This window comes from Hakea prostrata, chromosome 3 (genome assembly GCF_041222555.1).
Source record: "Hakea prostrata isolate BN-2017 chromosome 3, UWA_Hpros_2, whole genome shotgun sequence".
In the NCBI taxonomy this organism is placed as follows: domain Eukaryota; kingdom Viridiplantae; phylum Streptophyta; class Magnoliopsida; order Proteales; family Proteaceae; genus Hakea; species Hakea prostrata.
In genome coordinates, this window is record NC_142602.1 from 2,207,964 (window position 1) to 2,223,798 (window position 15,835).

Below are 15,835 nucleotides of genomic sequence, written 5' to 3' on the forward strand. Positions count from 1 at the left end.
CCCCTCTCGGAGCATGCTATCGTCGTAACAAGTAACTACGAGTGCCGAGTTACGGGAGATGGAGAACGCGGAAGGCGCGAGTTCGAAATTTTCTTCCTTAAGCGAACCAGAGCAGGAGCTTTACACCATTCCAGGCTACTCCAGTGAGTCTCTTCACCTTTCAATACCTTTATTACTCCTTTGTTCCTACTTGTGTGGTGACCACTCATGTGTTTAGAACCCTAACTTTTGTGTTTCTCAGGTTGGTTTTCCTGGGACGACATTAATGAAATCGAGAAAGATTCTTTGAAGGAGTTTTTCGATGGGAGCTCTATCTCTAAAACACCGAAAGTATACAAGACATACAGGGATTTCATTATCAACAAGTTCAGGGAAGAGCCTCAAAGGAAGCTCACGTTCACGGAAATTAGGAAGTCGTTGATTGGTGATGTTAACTTGATTCATAAGGTTTTCCTTTTCTTGGAGAAGTGGGGGTTGATTAATTTCATTTCCACGACCTCATCGACCGTTGATGAGCCAGAAATTGCGGCCGAGGAGAGTTCGAGGGTTAAGCTTGAGGAAGGTGCCCCCAATGGGATCAGGGTGGTCGCTGTTCCGAATCCTTCCAAAATTGTTTTACTATCACCGACACCGAGCGGGAATGATGCTGGTGAAGCGGTCAAGAACGGGTACCGATTGCCGCCACTCGCATCTTACTCGGATGTTTTTGGCAATCTTTTGAGCCGAAAAGAATCGGTTTGTGCAAACTGTGGGGAAAATTGTGTATCGGGGCGCTATGAATCTACCAAGGTACTCTTTTTCCATTTTAAAACGAGTCTTCTCTATTTGTATGGATTATTACGTTTTTCTTATGTGGCATTTTCCATTCCCATCTTCATCTGGGATTATCATAATTTTTTAACAGAAAAGACTCCTAAATAGTTATCTAATCTGTCTTATTTGGTCCAAAATTTGCATAACATACTGGCAACAATAATATTATTAAACACAGAATTTCGGATCGCACAGAGTAGGAAAAGCCCTTAATCATGTAGTATACTTGGCTGTTTAAGATCCATAAAACTAGCTAAACTGGGCATGATCATGTATAGTTCTAGACTTCTAGTACAACTTTATCAACTACTTGAAGTATTGAGCTATCTACAGCAGCAAAGAAGGTATGTAACATGAGCGTTAATAATTGGCTAGTCTATTAGCTGCCTCAATGTTTCAAGGCTCCTCCATATGTTTAGTAAACGAAACCCAGAAATCATATGAGATAAAACCTCCCTTCTTAACGGGGGCCCCCCCCGGGGCCGGCGCCGCCCCCCCCCGGGTCCCCGGCCCCCTCGCGGCCCGCCGGCTCCCAAGCCCACTCCCACTAAGGAAAGTTATGATCATAATGAAACTTTCCTTCTACATTCCTTAATAACCGTTGCCCTGATTAAACATCATGATTATCGAGATTTGATCATTATTCATACATTTTTGCCACATCATGTCACCCTCGGTCAGCTTTTATAATTTAAGATAGATAACCCCAACAGCCACACATTTAGTTTAACTTTTAAACTAACCCATTACAGTCTGCAATTTGGAGTAGAATTCTTGATTTGTCTCATCCTACCCGGCTATCTTTGCCCCCCCCCCCTCCAAAAAAAAAAATTTTTCCAAAAAAAAGGGTTGCTTCCTTTCTTCAGAATGGCCACCTGTTCATTGCTTCCACTCTTTCTTCAAGAATACATGTTGCAGAGTTCAGACTCTTCTGATGCTTTGCTGGTGGCCTTACATGATTGACTGATGACCAAACCCTTGAGTGATCTTTTAATCAAGATGGCTATATTTTTCAATCAAACTGTAGATTTGTAGATTCAATCAAATATCGAATGCCTTTCTTGCTCTGTTTTCTACCTGAGTACATATTTTCTGTCTTTCTTGGAAAAAGAACCCTATTTTTCTTTTCTCTAATTGATCAGAAGAGAGGCAATGCTGCTTGTCCACTATACTCCTCTGTAGTCAGAGATAGAAACTGGGAGTTTAAGCATCGACACTACTACAGTCTTTTGGCTTCAGGCTAAGGATTGGTAGAGTAGTTCTGCATTTCCAAAAATATTCATTCATGGATCTTGGCCCATGATGGTAACTGGTAAGCATACATGAAAAGTCGAACATGTTTTAAGGGCTGGACCTGGTAAGCATAGCTTGGTAAACGAATCGAATCAGATAGTTCTGGATAACTGTTTGCAAAATGAATTCAAATTTTATCTCAAATTTGTTTATATTCAAAAGATGACTAACTGAATTTGAGTAACACAATTGTCAAAAGAATTCAAATATGGCTATTTCCATATCTATACTGAATTCAACTTGTGTACATTCCTAACCAGAAAACCATGACTGTAGAGAAGGATCACAATGTTATTTAATAATAAAGAACTCTCAAGTTTTAAAACAAAACTATCTTGCTGCTGAAAAATTAGGATGGACAAAATACAATCATCAATTGCCATTTAGTTGGGATAAGGCTCAGTTGCTGTCGGTGGTGTTACATTTGCAAAGCATAATGTGTTTCTACTGTTTATTATAATATATACTTTTTTTACATTATTGTTGACCCTATTTTATCTAAAAATCTGTTACTATGTGTGTAATTGGTGAATTAAGTAATTAGGCTCTGAACCCATGGCTCATATGAACCTCATGGGACTTATTTCAAGTGAAACAAATCATCCTGGTCATATTTCTGGAGTAAAGATGTATTCCTATAGCTGGAATATTAACTAGGCTATCACTTGGGATGGACATGTCTATCTCGGTCATATAACAAACAACTGAAGTTATAAAATACGCAGGAATTGGGAGGGAGTGATTGCCAGATCTGAAATCACCATGTAGTCTGAGAAAGCAGTGTATCACCTCCTAATTGTAAACTGTATTTATATAGCAGTTGTATTTGCTATGCTGGTCACTTGGGATGGACGTATGTATATCAGTCATATAACTAACAAATGAAGACATCATGGAATTTCCCTTTAAAAAAGCAGGAACTGGGGATTGCCTGATCTGAAATCATTCTGTAAGCAAAGAAAGCAGTACCACCTCATATTTGCACATGTAAATCCTCCAGGAACAAAGTTTTCTTCTTTGATGATTATAGATGCAACTTATAACTTAATTCCAGCAGTGGTTTGTTTATCACAAGCTCTTCTAGGAACTCCAAAAATGATGGTTGTTCAACTTTCCTCTTTAGTGAGTTGACCATTAATATTCTTTTTCCTTAATGCTTCTTTTTTCCATGGCATGCATCACTCTATTTCCAAATATTTGCTTCAGTGATCTTTTCTGGCCAGGAGAAATGAATCTAAAATTGGCAACTGCCATGCCCTTCCAACTCTGCAACCCCACTTTTTCATCTTTCCTCCTCATCCCTTGCTGTACAGTGTAAAAAATCAATCATACTATCCTTTTTGTATCCCTGCTGGGATCATTCATATTTTTCCAGGTTTTTAATTCTGTCGTGCAAATCTGTTATTTCCTGTCTTTTATAATATTTCACATTTTTTATTTAATTTTGTTAATAAATGTTTTCCCCTTTATTGTCTCTCAGGGAAACATCGTAGTTTGTATAAAATGCTTCAAAAGTGAAAAGTATGAGGAAAGCAAGACTGTTGATGATTTCAAGTTTATTGATTGCAACAATAATGATGGAGCCAATCTTTGGACTGATGCAGAAACTTTTCTTCTTTTAGAATCTGTCCTCAAGCATGGAGATGACTGGGACCTTGTGGCAAAAGAGGTTCAAACCAAAAGTAAAATTGAATGCATCTCAAGACTCATTGAACTCCCTTTTGGAGAGGTTATTTTGGGTTCAACCAATCAGAAGGATGATGGTGGGAATTTAAATGGCAGTACAAGTAATGTCAAACAAGGTCCACCTACCTCTGTTGATTCTCAAGAGCCAATTAAAAGACAAGATCAATGTAAAAATGAGGTTGATCTGATTGGGAAGGATGAGGTCCAAGGCCCTCCCTCAAAGAAAAGATGCATGGATGCATTTGTGGATGCCAGCAGTTCACTGATGAGACAGGTATGAGGACTAGTCAATCTCGTTTTTGAAAATATTTTCAGCATGGCTGCCAATAAATTCAAAAGACACTTGACTAGGGTAATTTCTTGTGAACATATTAGTTACATATTGGATGCTATATTCCTTTTCGGTTCTTATCAGAAAGTAGTAGGAAAAGTTAGATAAAAAGAAGATCAGATATGCTAAAGCAATAATTGCATTCTCTAGTAGAAATTTGAAAATTAATCGTTCTGTTGATCAGTTTTAAATTTCCTACTTGTAAAGGAGGGTGGATGTTTTGATATAGCCTGGGAGGGGGATTTGACCTTGTTTTGAAGGACATTGTACAATTGCTAGACTATATCATGGTTCCATGAGGCAAAACATATGTGGTTTTTTTTTTTTTTTTTTTTTTTGGGGGGGGGGGGGCAAATTTTCAAGAAGTTGGCTCCCTTGTTGTTTAAATACCAATGAATCATTTGTCTGAAAAAACTTTTTGGGGATATTGTTAATGTACAAACTGGTTGCCATCATTTATTCTTCTGATATTATGGGCAGTAGAAATCTGATACTACATTTCTTAGGTAGCTCTGCTATCTACCATGGTGGAGCCCGACGTTACAGCTGCTGCCGCTGAGGCTGCTGTTGGGGCTATGTGCAGTGAAAACCAGCACGTGAGGGAGATATTTGAGGGAATGGAGGATAAAGACTCTGATCAATTTGGATTCCCCAATTCAACTAACAAAATAGAAGGGTAAGTATTTCTTCTATCTTGATACTTGATAATGTTCTTTAGATGTTATATTCCTTATCATTGAGGTAATTTTGCCTTCCCAGACACCTTTCAGTGGCTGGCTTGAAGATGGGAGAAAGAAACACAGAATCAGGTAATTTTTCATTAGAAATGTGTTTACACAAAATTACAAAAAGAAAATATTATTTTAATTTTTGAAGATGGGAGAAAGAAATGTGTTTAATTTTCATTAGACGGTTGGTTGTATATTACAAAAAGTTGGGTATGCGAAGGTTTCATTCCTTTTATTGTTCTTATTCTATTGTTAAGTGATTATCATGGTTTCTGGTGGTTTTACTACCAGCTGTTTGGGCATCTTCTGCAGCAGTAGCTTGTGCATTTTGCCAAAATGAACTTCAGCAGAACCAGCATGGAATAAAATATTATTTTTTGGTGTTTCAACTTATATAGTTTTTGCTACAGCTAATTTTAAAATTGATCAAGCTTTACACAAGCGATGTACAGGAAGCCAGGCAGGCCACATTCAAGTTCAATGTGAATGTTCTTTCAATCTACATAACCTATCCATTACTCAATAATCATCTTTTTAGTTGAAAATACGTCTTTTGCTTAATTAATGTGTGAAAGTTTGTAGCATTGGATTTTTTTTTTCAATCAATGCGTGTGGTTAAATTTAAAACAATTGTGGATCTTGGAGTAATCGAGCAGCATCTCATATCCTTTAGTTCCAACCCAAACTACTGAGATGTCAGAGTTCTTTCGCTTAACTGGTAGGATTTTCTGTAGCACATTTATAATTGACCTTTGGTCCAGTTTGCTTTGTCAATACATCAGTCGGTGTGGATCAGTCCTGGTTCTAATGCTGTTATACATTTTACTTTTTTGAGACATGCTAATGAGGAATTTAGCCCCTTGTTGTAGTCAGAAGATCATGCTCATATCTGCACAATGCATTGCTTAATATTATTCCGTTCTGTTCCTTCATCTGGGGTTTTTTTTTTTTTACAATGACATTGCGTGGTTTTTTTTTTTTTTTTTTTATTACAGAAACGGATGTGTTTCCTCCAGAGAACATACCTCTTGCATTGCGAATTAGAGCAGCAATTGCAACAGGTTTTGGGGGAGCTGCTGCGCATGCCAAATTATTAGCAGATCAGGAAGATAGAGAAATTGAACATTTAATGGCAACCATTATAGAGACACAGGTTTGACTTTTTTTTTTCTCATGATGCTGTCATAAGGCCTTGTGGAATATTATTGCCCCTATGCTGTCAAATTTAGAATATTCGCTGACTTAACTGGTTATGTTTACCAGTTAAGTCGTCATTAAGGCTGGATAGTTGAAGCCTGGAGGATTGGATTAGTCAGTTCCTTTACTGCGAACTGGCTGGTCTTCCTTGTTTTAACTTGTTTTAACTAGTGTTACTAGAGATGGTAGGGCTTTTTTCTTGCTATTAGGTAAAATATCACTTGTTTTATGAAAATTTATCCTTGCCCGCTTCTTTTTGAGACACTGCTGTTGTATATTAACAGCTGAAGAAGATACACTGCAAAATTAAACATTTCCAAGAACTGGAGCTTATCATGGAGAAGGAATACTCCCTGGTACAGCAACTAAAAGAGTCGCTCATCAAGGAGTGGATTGATGTCTTGCACGGAACATTTGACACAGGCATTTCAAGATGGAAGGATCATTCTACTGTAAAATCTTTTGTAGCAAACGTATTTTGAATTTCAGTCGTGTACAACTGTAGAATATGGAAAGTTGTAATTTATTAGGTGATCTTACTTGTTTCTGTTCTCTGCTATGTGGAAGTGCAACTTCCATTCTTAAATGCAATGAAAAGTTTAGTTTCTTTATTTAATCAGTTGATTACCTTCTGATTGGCTCTTTACAAGTCCTCCACGCAATTATTTGGTTTGTTAGAATCCCTCCCCCTTCTTTCTGGAAGCCAATTGGAGACAAGAACAAATATTTAACCTTTCAAGGGAGAGCTCCCTGGGATGCTTTGGTGGTAGTTTTTTCAGCCAAGAACTCCTGCATCTGGAGCTCGTGTGGTGCATTATTGGTTAGTGAAATCCTATTCATAAAAGATGCTTAGAGAATTCCTTTTAAATTCAATTTCTTCGACTGCTCGTTCTTAAACCTTTGTGATGACAAAAGGTGATGGATGTCATGGTGACTTGAAATCTCGTTTTGAAAGAAGATGACGATGATAACGTATTCTCAAGCTCGGCAAATATTGAGGGCATTCTATTATAGTTCCATCATCCGGGGAAGGGTTTCAGACGGAGAGTTACACACTTACACTAACTGAAAGATATTTACAAATTTCACATACTTTTTTGCACATGAAATATTATTCTGTACAACCTTTCTGGATTTTCTTCTTTTTTAGTTTTTTTTTTTCTTCTTCTTTTAGGATGTATGTACGTCTGTACACAATTTAATCACATAATATCAAGAGGTACAAACTCAGAGATACCTACTACGACTATGACCTAACGAGTCCGAAATTTCGAGCTTTAAAGAGGTTCCCAAACAGGAAACCAGTTGTCTCGTCAGCAGGTTTGGGAGTGACACTTGGGTTCCGTCGCACCCACAGAATGTTTTGTCCAATCTGTAGGCAAATTGAGTCAATAGCCTTGGGATCAACAGGGTTACCAGAGACATCTGTGACATAGAAAATATCTCTTGCTTTCCCTCCTTTCGTTGAAATTTTTGCTCTTTGAATGCACAAACTATTTTCCCGGAATATCCTTGTAATCTCCGACAGAAGACCAAGTCTGTCCTCAGTGCACAGTTCTAGCTCCATTCCCTGCAATGCCAATAAATAAGTCTTAATTAGAATATTACAATTAGCAATGTACCTGCTGATAAAGAGTTTTCTTCTGGAGTACTGCTATTCTTTACCTCTGAAGCTCTCCTCTCAATGGCAGCTTCAAGACACTGTTTCACCCGTCGTCGTTCAGCTTCTGAGCTTATAGGGAGCCCATCAACATGCCGGATGTAATATTCCTTAACAAAACCAAAAAAATATAGTTAGAACTAAGCAAAATTAACTGAAAAACAGCCTAACCTCCTATGCCATGACTGGGTGATATGACTGAATAAACGTTCTCGAGTAAATTATTTTCACAGTTTATGTTGTCACCTCTTCCCTCTGAAAATCAATTGCCTTTGGGCAAGAATTTACCTGGTAAGCTTCCTTCCTTCCTGTATTGACTGCTCCATGAAACACCACATACTGCATGTCAGTTAGTGCACATATGGTGTCAAAGAAGAGCTTTGGCCGATCTTTAGACCTCATAGTAACCACAGTATAGTCCTTCTCTACGCAATCCAATATGACGACATGGGGTCTAGACCTTATATCATCAGCTCTCTCAAGCTCTGAGCTTTCAAACTTTTCATAATCCCTATCAGCAAACATCATCTGGTGTAACCTTCTCTCGGTGTGCATTACACCAGGGGGTGAAAGCATCATTTTTGCTTCTTTTGGATCGTTATTGACTTTAAGCACATTGCATAGGAGTTCCTTGATTTTGGAGAGGCGTCTTTGGTCTTCAATTGCACACCCTGTGTCCTCATCTGTGACATGAACTACAGCTGCTGCTCTAGCATTGTGCGTCCAGATCTCAGCATTCACCACATTACAACCAAGGTTAGCAAGCACAGCACATACTTCAGACAGTAAACCAGGCCTGTCAGTGCCAGTTAGTTCAATTGAGGTATGCTCTTTAGAGTGCATTACCCCTACAGATTCTCTTAATGGGGGAAAGAAGCAAGCATCAGTTTCGATAGTCTGCAAGAAGGAAAACAAGGGGAAATGTTAAAAGACTTCCTAATATCGATTGTTGGAAAAAGATTTTGATTTGGGATTTACTGAAAATATCGATACCATGTTTTCGCTATGGGGAAGGGGGAATATAGGTTCTAAGGTGAGACTGGAAGATTTAGAGGAAAAATCTCAAAAACTACAACTGATGCAGGAGAATTAAATTTATTGACAACTCTTTTTGGAATCATTTGGATTGTTAAAAATAATAAGCAATTTTCATCTTGAAAGCCTGAAAAGTTTACCTACTAAGAAAAGCATAGAGGAAAGGCATACACCAGGAGCAAGTGCCCTTTTTGTTCTTTAATTTTTCGTAACTATCCCAAAAGCTAAGCAAGATATATAGACGTCCGCAGAAGACAAGATGAAGACTGAAGAAAGCAGTACCTAAAGAGGTAGAAAACAGCAGCAGGAAATGGCTAACCTTTTGAATGTAATTCATGACTTCACCTTCTCTGATTTTATTCCCATCTTGGTCAGTCACGTTAAACACTGAAATATTAACATTTGGGTTGATCAGTAGATGAGTAACAAAATTTAGTGACTTCTACTGAATTTGATATTGGCAGTTACAGAAGCAGTCATACCATTCATAAACCAACCCCCATCGGAAGAGATATATGCTTTTGTTATGACAAGGTTTAGATCTACGAGTACTTGAATAACTTCCAAGAGAATGCCATGTTTGTTGACACTGTAGACCTAAACGAGAAAATATTCAGTAATTCCGATTGATTGATCGATTGAAACATAACATAGAAACTTAAATAAATATGATTAATGACAAAGCGCAGAAACCCCTCTATGATAGGATAACTGTGTTGCTCAAAACTAAGAATCAAACTAACATGGATTTCAAGTTTTACCTGAATAACAGTAGCATTCTCGCAAGTATCGTTGTTAATTACAACCCTGCATCATCCAAAGCAAATACGATTAAATCACAAAACTCTCAAAAGAAGAGTTCGCAGAGCTTGAAGGAATTAGGAAAATAGCTCTTTTAGATGCTTTCTCAAGGTTTAGTTCAGAGCATCAAATAAAAAGTATACAGTTTCAGTAACAGTATCGACGGAAATTCAGATCCCAAGAGTTGAGGGTTCGTCAAGAGCAACAAGTGCACCAGTTAAAACCCATAAATCAGAGGAGGAAAAAAAAAACTCAAACCAGAGCAAACAGAGACCCTTTGCACAAACACCAGAAACTTGAATCCTCAAACTACTAAATAACCAAATAATAGAGAGAAAAAAAATGATGGTTTCCAAATATGTAAAGGGGAAGGGGGAGAATTTTTGTTTTATTCTTCTCATACAAATCTAAACTACCTTGGGGGATTCATCCTCCTTATGAACTTCGCATACTCATCATCCATTTCTTGTTATCAAGCCTCCCAACGAACCAAACTTCTAAAGAGAAAGGGAAAAACAAAGTAAAAACAGTTCCAATGCTCTTGGAAAAATCTTTTGCTGTCGAGGAAGAAACTCAGACCTTGGAGATAAGGCAAGAGAGCAAGAGAGCAAGAGAGCAAGAGAAAGACAAGAGTGTGTGTATTTGAGAGGGGAAGAGCCAGAGAAGAAATCAGACCAAATTGTGAACAGCAAGAACGAAGGAAACCTTGGCCTTAAGAAAACGGATTTCAGAGACAAATAATCAGATTTAAATTCCAAGGCAAGGCCAAACGCAGCCTGGATATTAAAGTACCGCGTTTCTGATACGTGTCGAAATGCTATTGGCCAGAGTATAGCAGTTACGGTCTCTCTCTGTTTCTCTCTCTCTAGTCTCCACTGTGTTGCGAGCTGTTTCGAATCCCACATACTTGGAGATACTATGGGCCTCTCAAATCCCAGCCGTTGGATACGCATTTAAAGATTAGGGAAGGTCCAGATATGGGAAATTTATCAGGTGGCATTCTGTAAATGAATTTAAAATTACTTCAAATTGAAAAAGGAAATATTGTGGGCCGTTTGTGGGCCGTTGAGATTTTCAAAGGTCAAGGTTTAAAAACGGTGGAAATGGAATCCCTTTCTCAGATGGTAGGATCCACATCTTTCTGCATGAAATACGCTTTATTATTCTGTTACTGTATCCTTACCAAAAATGAATAAATAGATAAACATGTGATTTTCATGGAAAATAATTTTACCTTTTACGCTATCTATGTACTTTCTTTTTTGAGAATCCGAACCGTTTTCCTTACAAATGGGACAAAAAAAATTATTTAAAAAAAAAATCCTAAACATGTGATGGAATAAAGTGATTTTAATAATAACAGATTCGATTAAATGGAAATGTTTTGTGATTATTTACAAGTAATAATTCAATAACTTGTGTGGGATTGATGAGCTGTTCTACACCAGTCATTTTCTATATTCCATAAATAGTAGCATAAACATAAAGTGTTATGTGCCAGCATCATGGATCAACCGAACGGTCCGAACCTTCTAGTTTTAGCACTCATGTCCCTATTTGTTAAGACCGTAAATCCAAAAATAATAAATCATGTTTCTAAACATGTGTAGTTGTTTAATGCCCGTGCTTTTTATTAAAATATATATTATCATATATTTGAGAATAGATCTCACATTAACATGGTGTGTTATACAGTTATACTTCATTATCATAGATTAGGGAAATTCATCTTTCCTGTTCCATGGCTTTTGATATTGGACAAAACATACCGGTAAGTGGGTAAGATTTCTATTTTCTAGTAGAAAGCAAGTGGGTGGGTATGGGTGCTTTCATAAATATTGTTAATGTTTAGTTGAAAAATCTTATAATCTTCAATATTTACATTAAAGAGATACAAACAGGTTAGGCTCTTGGTTTTAAGTACAAATTTGGTATACATTTTCGCACTCATGTGAATGGTCTGGAGGTGAATTTGTTATATGTCTTAGCCAACCAATCCAAAGAGTTTATTCTCCATCCAATTAAGAAGAATTTTGAAAATTTGGGATGGAAATTTCATTGAAGATTGATACTGAGGAAAATTATCCCGAACCCGATTAGACTAGGTTCAAGTCTCCGAGTTCTCGTTGGACCACAGTCGGGACTAGTCTTGACCAAATCACTACAAATGGAGGCAATCGCCAGACGGTTATGGATCACAACTACATCAAAAGAAATAACTACCATTAAGGTGAGGAGAGGAATCGTGCTAAAGTGGGCAACTATCACGATCCCAAATATCCAAGGTAAAACCCTAGGATTGGACGGCCACCCAGAAGGATCCTGAACGCATTATGCAATCCGAAATTGAGGTAAAATCTATATAAACCAGTGACTTACTAGTATACCAGGTATCTGAATCGTTTTGTTTACATTTATGTTCATTCATTGCTCTGCAATTAGTCAGAACTTTATGATAAATTCATTTGTTGACTTAATCCTCGAAGGTAGTCTCCCAACCCCACGGTCGGGCCATTCCTAACGTTGTTTTGCAGATCATCTTCACAAATCTCAAGGTTGAGCATTAGAGATGTTTTTGGATTAGATCATTATTTTATATCTAATAATATGCATGATATTGTATTTAAAAAAAAAAAAGAAAAACCCAATTATCATCAAAACTCACGGGTATCATTTTCTGGACTGTGGAGAAGGAAAGAAGACAACGCGAAACGACGCGCTGCCCTTGTCCACATATCCTATCTTTTATTGGATGTCTCCGAAGAGACTCCGCATATCCTATCTGAAAACTAGATATAGAAAAAGAAAGACCTGCAACGTGTTTGCACTTGGGCTTGTGGGCTTTATCTTTTTTCCTTTTTTTTTTTTGTTGAAAAAGATTTGGGCCTTATCCAAGACAGTGCATCAAAGTCGATCCACGTCAACACGATCCGTTTCTTTGATCACGTGATGGTCCTGTTTAACTAATAAATATCTCCCACCCGAATCCTCAGATCTCAATGTAAATATCTTATATTTTCACGAAAAAACACAAGAAGAAGAGAATCTAAATATCTTGTATCTGGGTAAAGGCAGCAACGTGAATTGGTGGCCAAACCGAACAAATCCTGGCCCCCCATTCCCACCTCCCACCACCCGCCACTGACAAATTCTCCACACTGTTACTATCTAGAACTTTTCCCTTTTCTTTTTTACAAATCTAGAATCTAAGTAAGAGTGACAACTTGACATATGGCGCACCACATCGTGACTTGTGGGTTTGGAGCTGACTTCACCAGACCAGGGTGTGGGAAGAGAGAGATATAGTAAAGATAGGTATCTTTGGGATCTGAATTATTCCAATCCCATGCAGATAAGTGGGAAGAATAATTGCTTTATATCTCTAATAAGGTTCTAGTTTTTGACATCCGTTTAAACTTCCTTGGCACTACATCTACATGCATCGTTGAATCGGAATTCGAAGTGGATGTGAGATTGGTGTCGGAAATTCTTTTTGGGTGAAGATTGGAATCGGAATTGGTTCCTACTATAGAGGGACTTGTATATTTTAATGGGCCTGTTGGACTTCAAGTAAGCCCAAGCTCAATTCACATAGAGTGGCTCTTCGTACTCTGAGGTGCTTTAGTGCTTTCACAACAAGCTAATTAAGCCGAGTGCCAGAAGGATCTTGACACCGTCGGCTTCCATAGTTCCATGAATTGTATCTCGCTTTCATGACCGTTGATTTTGATACTGCCGGCTTCCAAGGGCATCTTTTCGCGCATAAATATTATTTTTATCTGTCTATCCTAAATTATTCCTATATTAACTGTTACAAACGTATTACCAAAATGATTTTTTTTTTAAATACATTAAAATGTCCACCGCCTCTGTTTCCCGCCAAAATTGCTATGGGCCTTTTCTAACTTCCTAGTTTTCTTATAAATACTACTTGTTTACTGGCGGTATTGGGATAGGAGTTTGTTGCTTCACTCGGCGGAAGAGATGGTGTCGTTCCTGCCGAGTTTGGTCACTTGGTGTGTTAATGCTATCGTCTTTTTCCTGTCTAACATTGCCCAACTCCCCTTCTGCTTTCCTTGAACGATCGAAGAAGACGGTCTGTTTCTTTCTGTCTCTATCCAGCGAAAGAAATGCTGTTCCGAAACTTCCGTTAGATAACTCACCCTCTGGTTTTGTACGGCGGTGTAAGAGTAAGACTTATGATTATGACCTAGATGCGGGGATTTTGGATTTCATCCCAAAAAAAAAAAAATTTCAGGTGTTGATGCAAAAATAGAAGTCGATTCAAAATCGGTCATCCGTTAGGGTTTTTAATTGATGTAACCATATTGAGGGATGTAGTTTGATTTATGTGTTTAAAGTGGACATGTTCTGATGTTCGTGAGTTTTTTTTTTCTTCTTCTGCAGCAGAATCTAGATTATTTTTCAGTCACCAGACGAGTAAGTAAATGTATTGATCTCATCCTTCAACCTTCTTATTATCATAAATTATACAATCTTTTACTTTTATTCAACTCTAATGACCTGAAAATCCAATTTAACTCCGGCCAGAGATGCGGGTAAAATGGAACAGGAAAACCTGTGGGGAAAAATGTCCTATGATGTATCTTCAATGATCATTTAAGAAATTGAAACAATAATTCATGTTTTCGATATGTTTACATCAATGATTGTGATGAATGCTTGTTGGCATTCTTATAAGATTGCCTTTATTGAGGTAATATTTTTTGATCACTGTCTTCATTATGGAATTCATTTATGAGACTTTCTAGATTAAATTTCACTGGGAGTGATATTCTTATTTTGGCTGAGGGCACCAGTGTTCTTCAATTTGTGTAGGTGGTGATCAAATACTCACATCATTGGTGTTCAACTTGGTCATCGGAAATAGGAAAATAGGTTACTAAAGAAGCCTGTAAAGTTCTTCGACAGGTCTGTTATATCTTATACTTCTGCTGCCTGAAGCCATTAGGGGTTTGTTTGAGGTCCTCTCAAACACGTTCGCTTATTCCTTATACATTAAATAGATAATTTGTAGAATACTGCGTTTAAGCATAGAGTTAAAATCACCCTTAATCATGAACATTAAAAACTTGCTGTTTCTTGTGGATTAAATAATTCTAATACATCATTAGTTGATTTCTATTTTTGGTAGAGAACTTGAAAAGTATTATATTTAAAATTACTAAATTTTTCATGTTCAAGCACACTGGTAGCCACTTTTTCTGAGGCATAAGTAAACCTTCCAGAAATCAGAGCTTCTCAAATTCAGAACCAGAATGTTTCTATGATCTAAAATGCTTTTTCAATGTTTCATTTAAGGTACAGTTTTAGGCACTGTGCTGTAAACAGTGAAAAGTATATTTTAATTTGTTATTAGTAAATTTCTTGTTGGAGTATATGTTTTTTCTGTTTCAGTTTCTGACTTGTTTCCTCTTCAGTTTACTTGTGAGATAGCTCATTTGGGCAGTGGGCAGCTTGGAGATGGAGATTATCAGTCAGATTGCTCTTCTGCTAGCTTAAATTCTATTTCAATTTCTGACCTGTATTGTTGAAAAAAACACATAATTAATGCACCGTAGAACATGCCATTTCCATGATGTTTTTCTTATTGGCAACCCAGCCTCTGCTGTGTCCATGATGTGAATATGCTATAAGGCGGCTTTGACATTTCACGTTCTTATTATTATTCTTATTTGCTGCACAAGAACTAACTCCATTTACTGAATCAAGTTCCATATTGTGGAACTTGTTAATTTTATGATCCCTGTTTTATATATTAATTCAACTAGGACTAGGATGAAATATATACTTATGGGAACAAAGTCCAATTATCATGAAGGATAAATAGTGTTAATGTTTGTTGTGTTTTCCTTCCAGCTACCCAATCAGAAACTTTATATTGTTATTAGGAAAGTTACTCAGTACAATAACGAAACTAACAGTTTGCTACAAGGACAATTTTTTCTTGGAACTAAATTATAAGGTGCAATCGAGTATTTTTTTTGGTATATTGAATAAATTAGATAAGATTAAAAGAAAATTTATGCAACTTGAATGTGAAATTGCCAGTTGTATCTTGTCTTTTTCAAGAAGGATTTGCAGAAAAGGCGCTTGTAAGACCAGGCGTGTTCTACCAAGGACTCCTTTTGTTGTTAGTGATCTCCTTGAGGTACGTTGCTCTGTTTTTTTTTCTTAAAATCTTGTTTTTCACTTTCTTCTTTGGCTCCTTCTTTTACTCACTTAATTCTTGTGTTTGCTTTGGAGATAAATTTTTGAAACAGTTTCTTC

At 37.2% G+C, this 15,835-nt stretch overlaps 2 protein-coding genes across 2 annotated transcripts; one reads left to right on the plus strand and one right to left on the minus strand.

The window, feature by feature from the left end:
* Positions 1-21: 21 nt before the first annotated feature.
* SWI3A (SWITCH/sucrose nonfermenting 3A) lies at positions 22-6,710 on the plus strand. The gene is made up of 7 exons (XM_089147933.1): positions 22-143; positions 242-789; positions 3,587-4,066; positions 4,630-4,799; positions 4,883-4,932; positions 5,847-6,004; positions 6,333-6,710. The coding sequence occupies exons 1-7, from the start codon at positions 59-61 to the stop codon at positions 6,528-6,530; spliced, it is 1,689 nt and encodes a 562-aa protein (XP_089004059.1). The 5' UTR covers positions 22-58; the 3' UTR covers positions 6,531-6,710.
* Positions 6,711-7,123: 413 nt separating this feature from the next.
* On the minus strand, positions 7,124-10,273 carry LOC149019938 (ACT domain-containing protein ACR6-like). The gene is made up of 7 exons (XM_089147934.1): positions 9,961-10,273; positions 9,505-9,550; positions 9,226-9,340; positions 9,063-9,130; positions 7,997-8,605; positions 7,714-7,818; positions 7,124-7,618 (listed from the first exon to the last, which is right to left on the minus strand). The coding sequence occupies exons 1-7, from the start codon at positions 10,005-10,007 to the stop codon at positions 7,295-7,297; spliced, it is 1,314 nt and encodes a 437-aa protein (XP_089004060.1). The 5' UTR covers positions 10,008-10,273; the 3' UTR covers positions 7,124-7,294.
* Between the last annotated feature and the right edge of the window lie 5,562 nt (positions 10,274-15,835).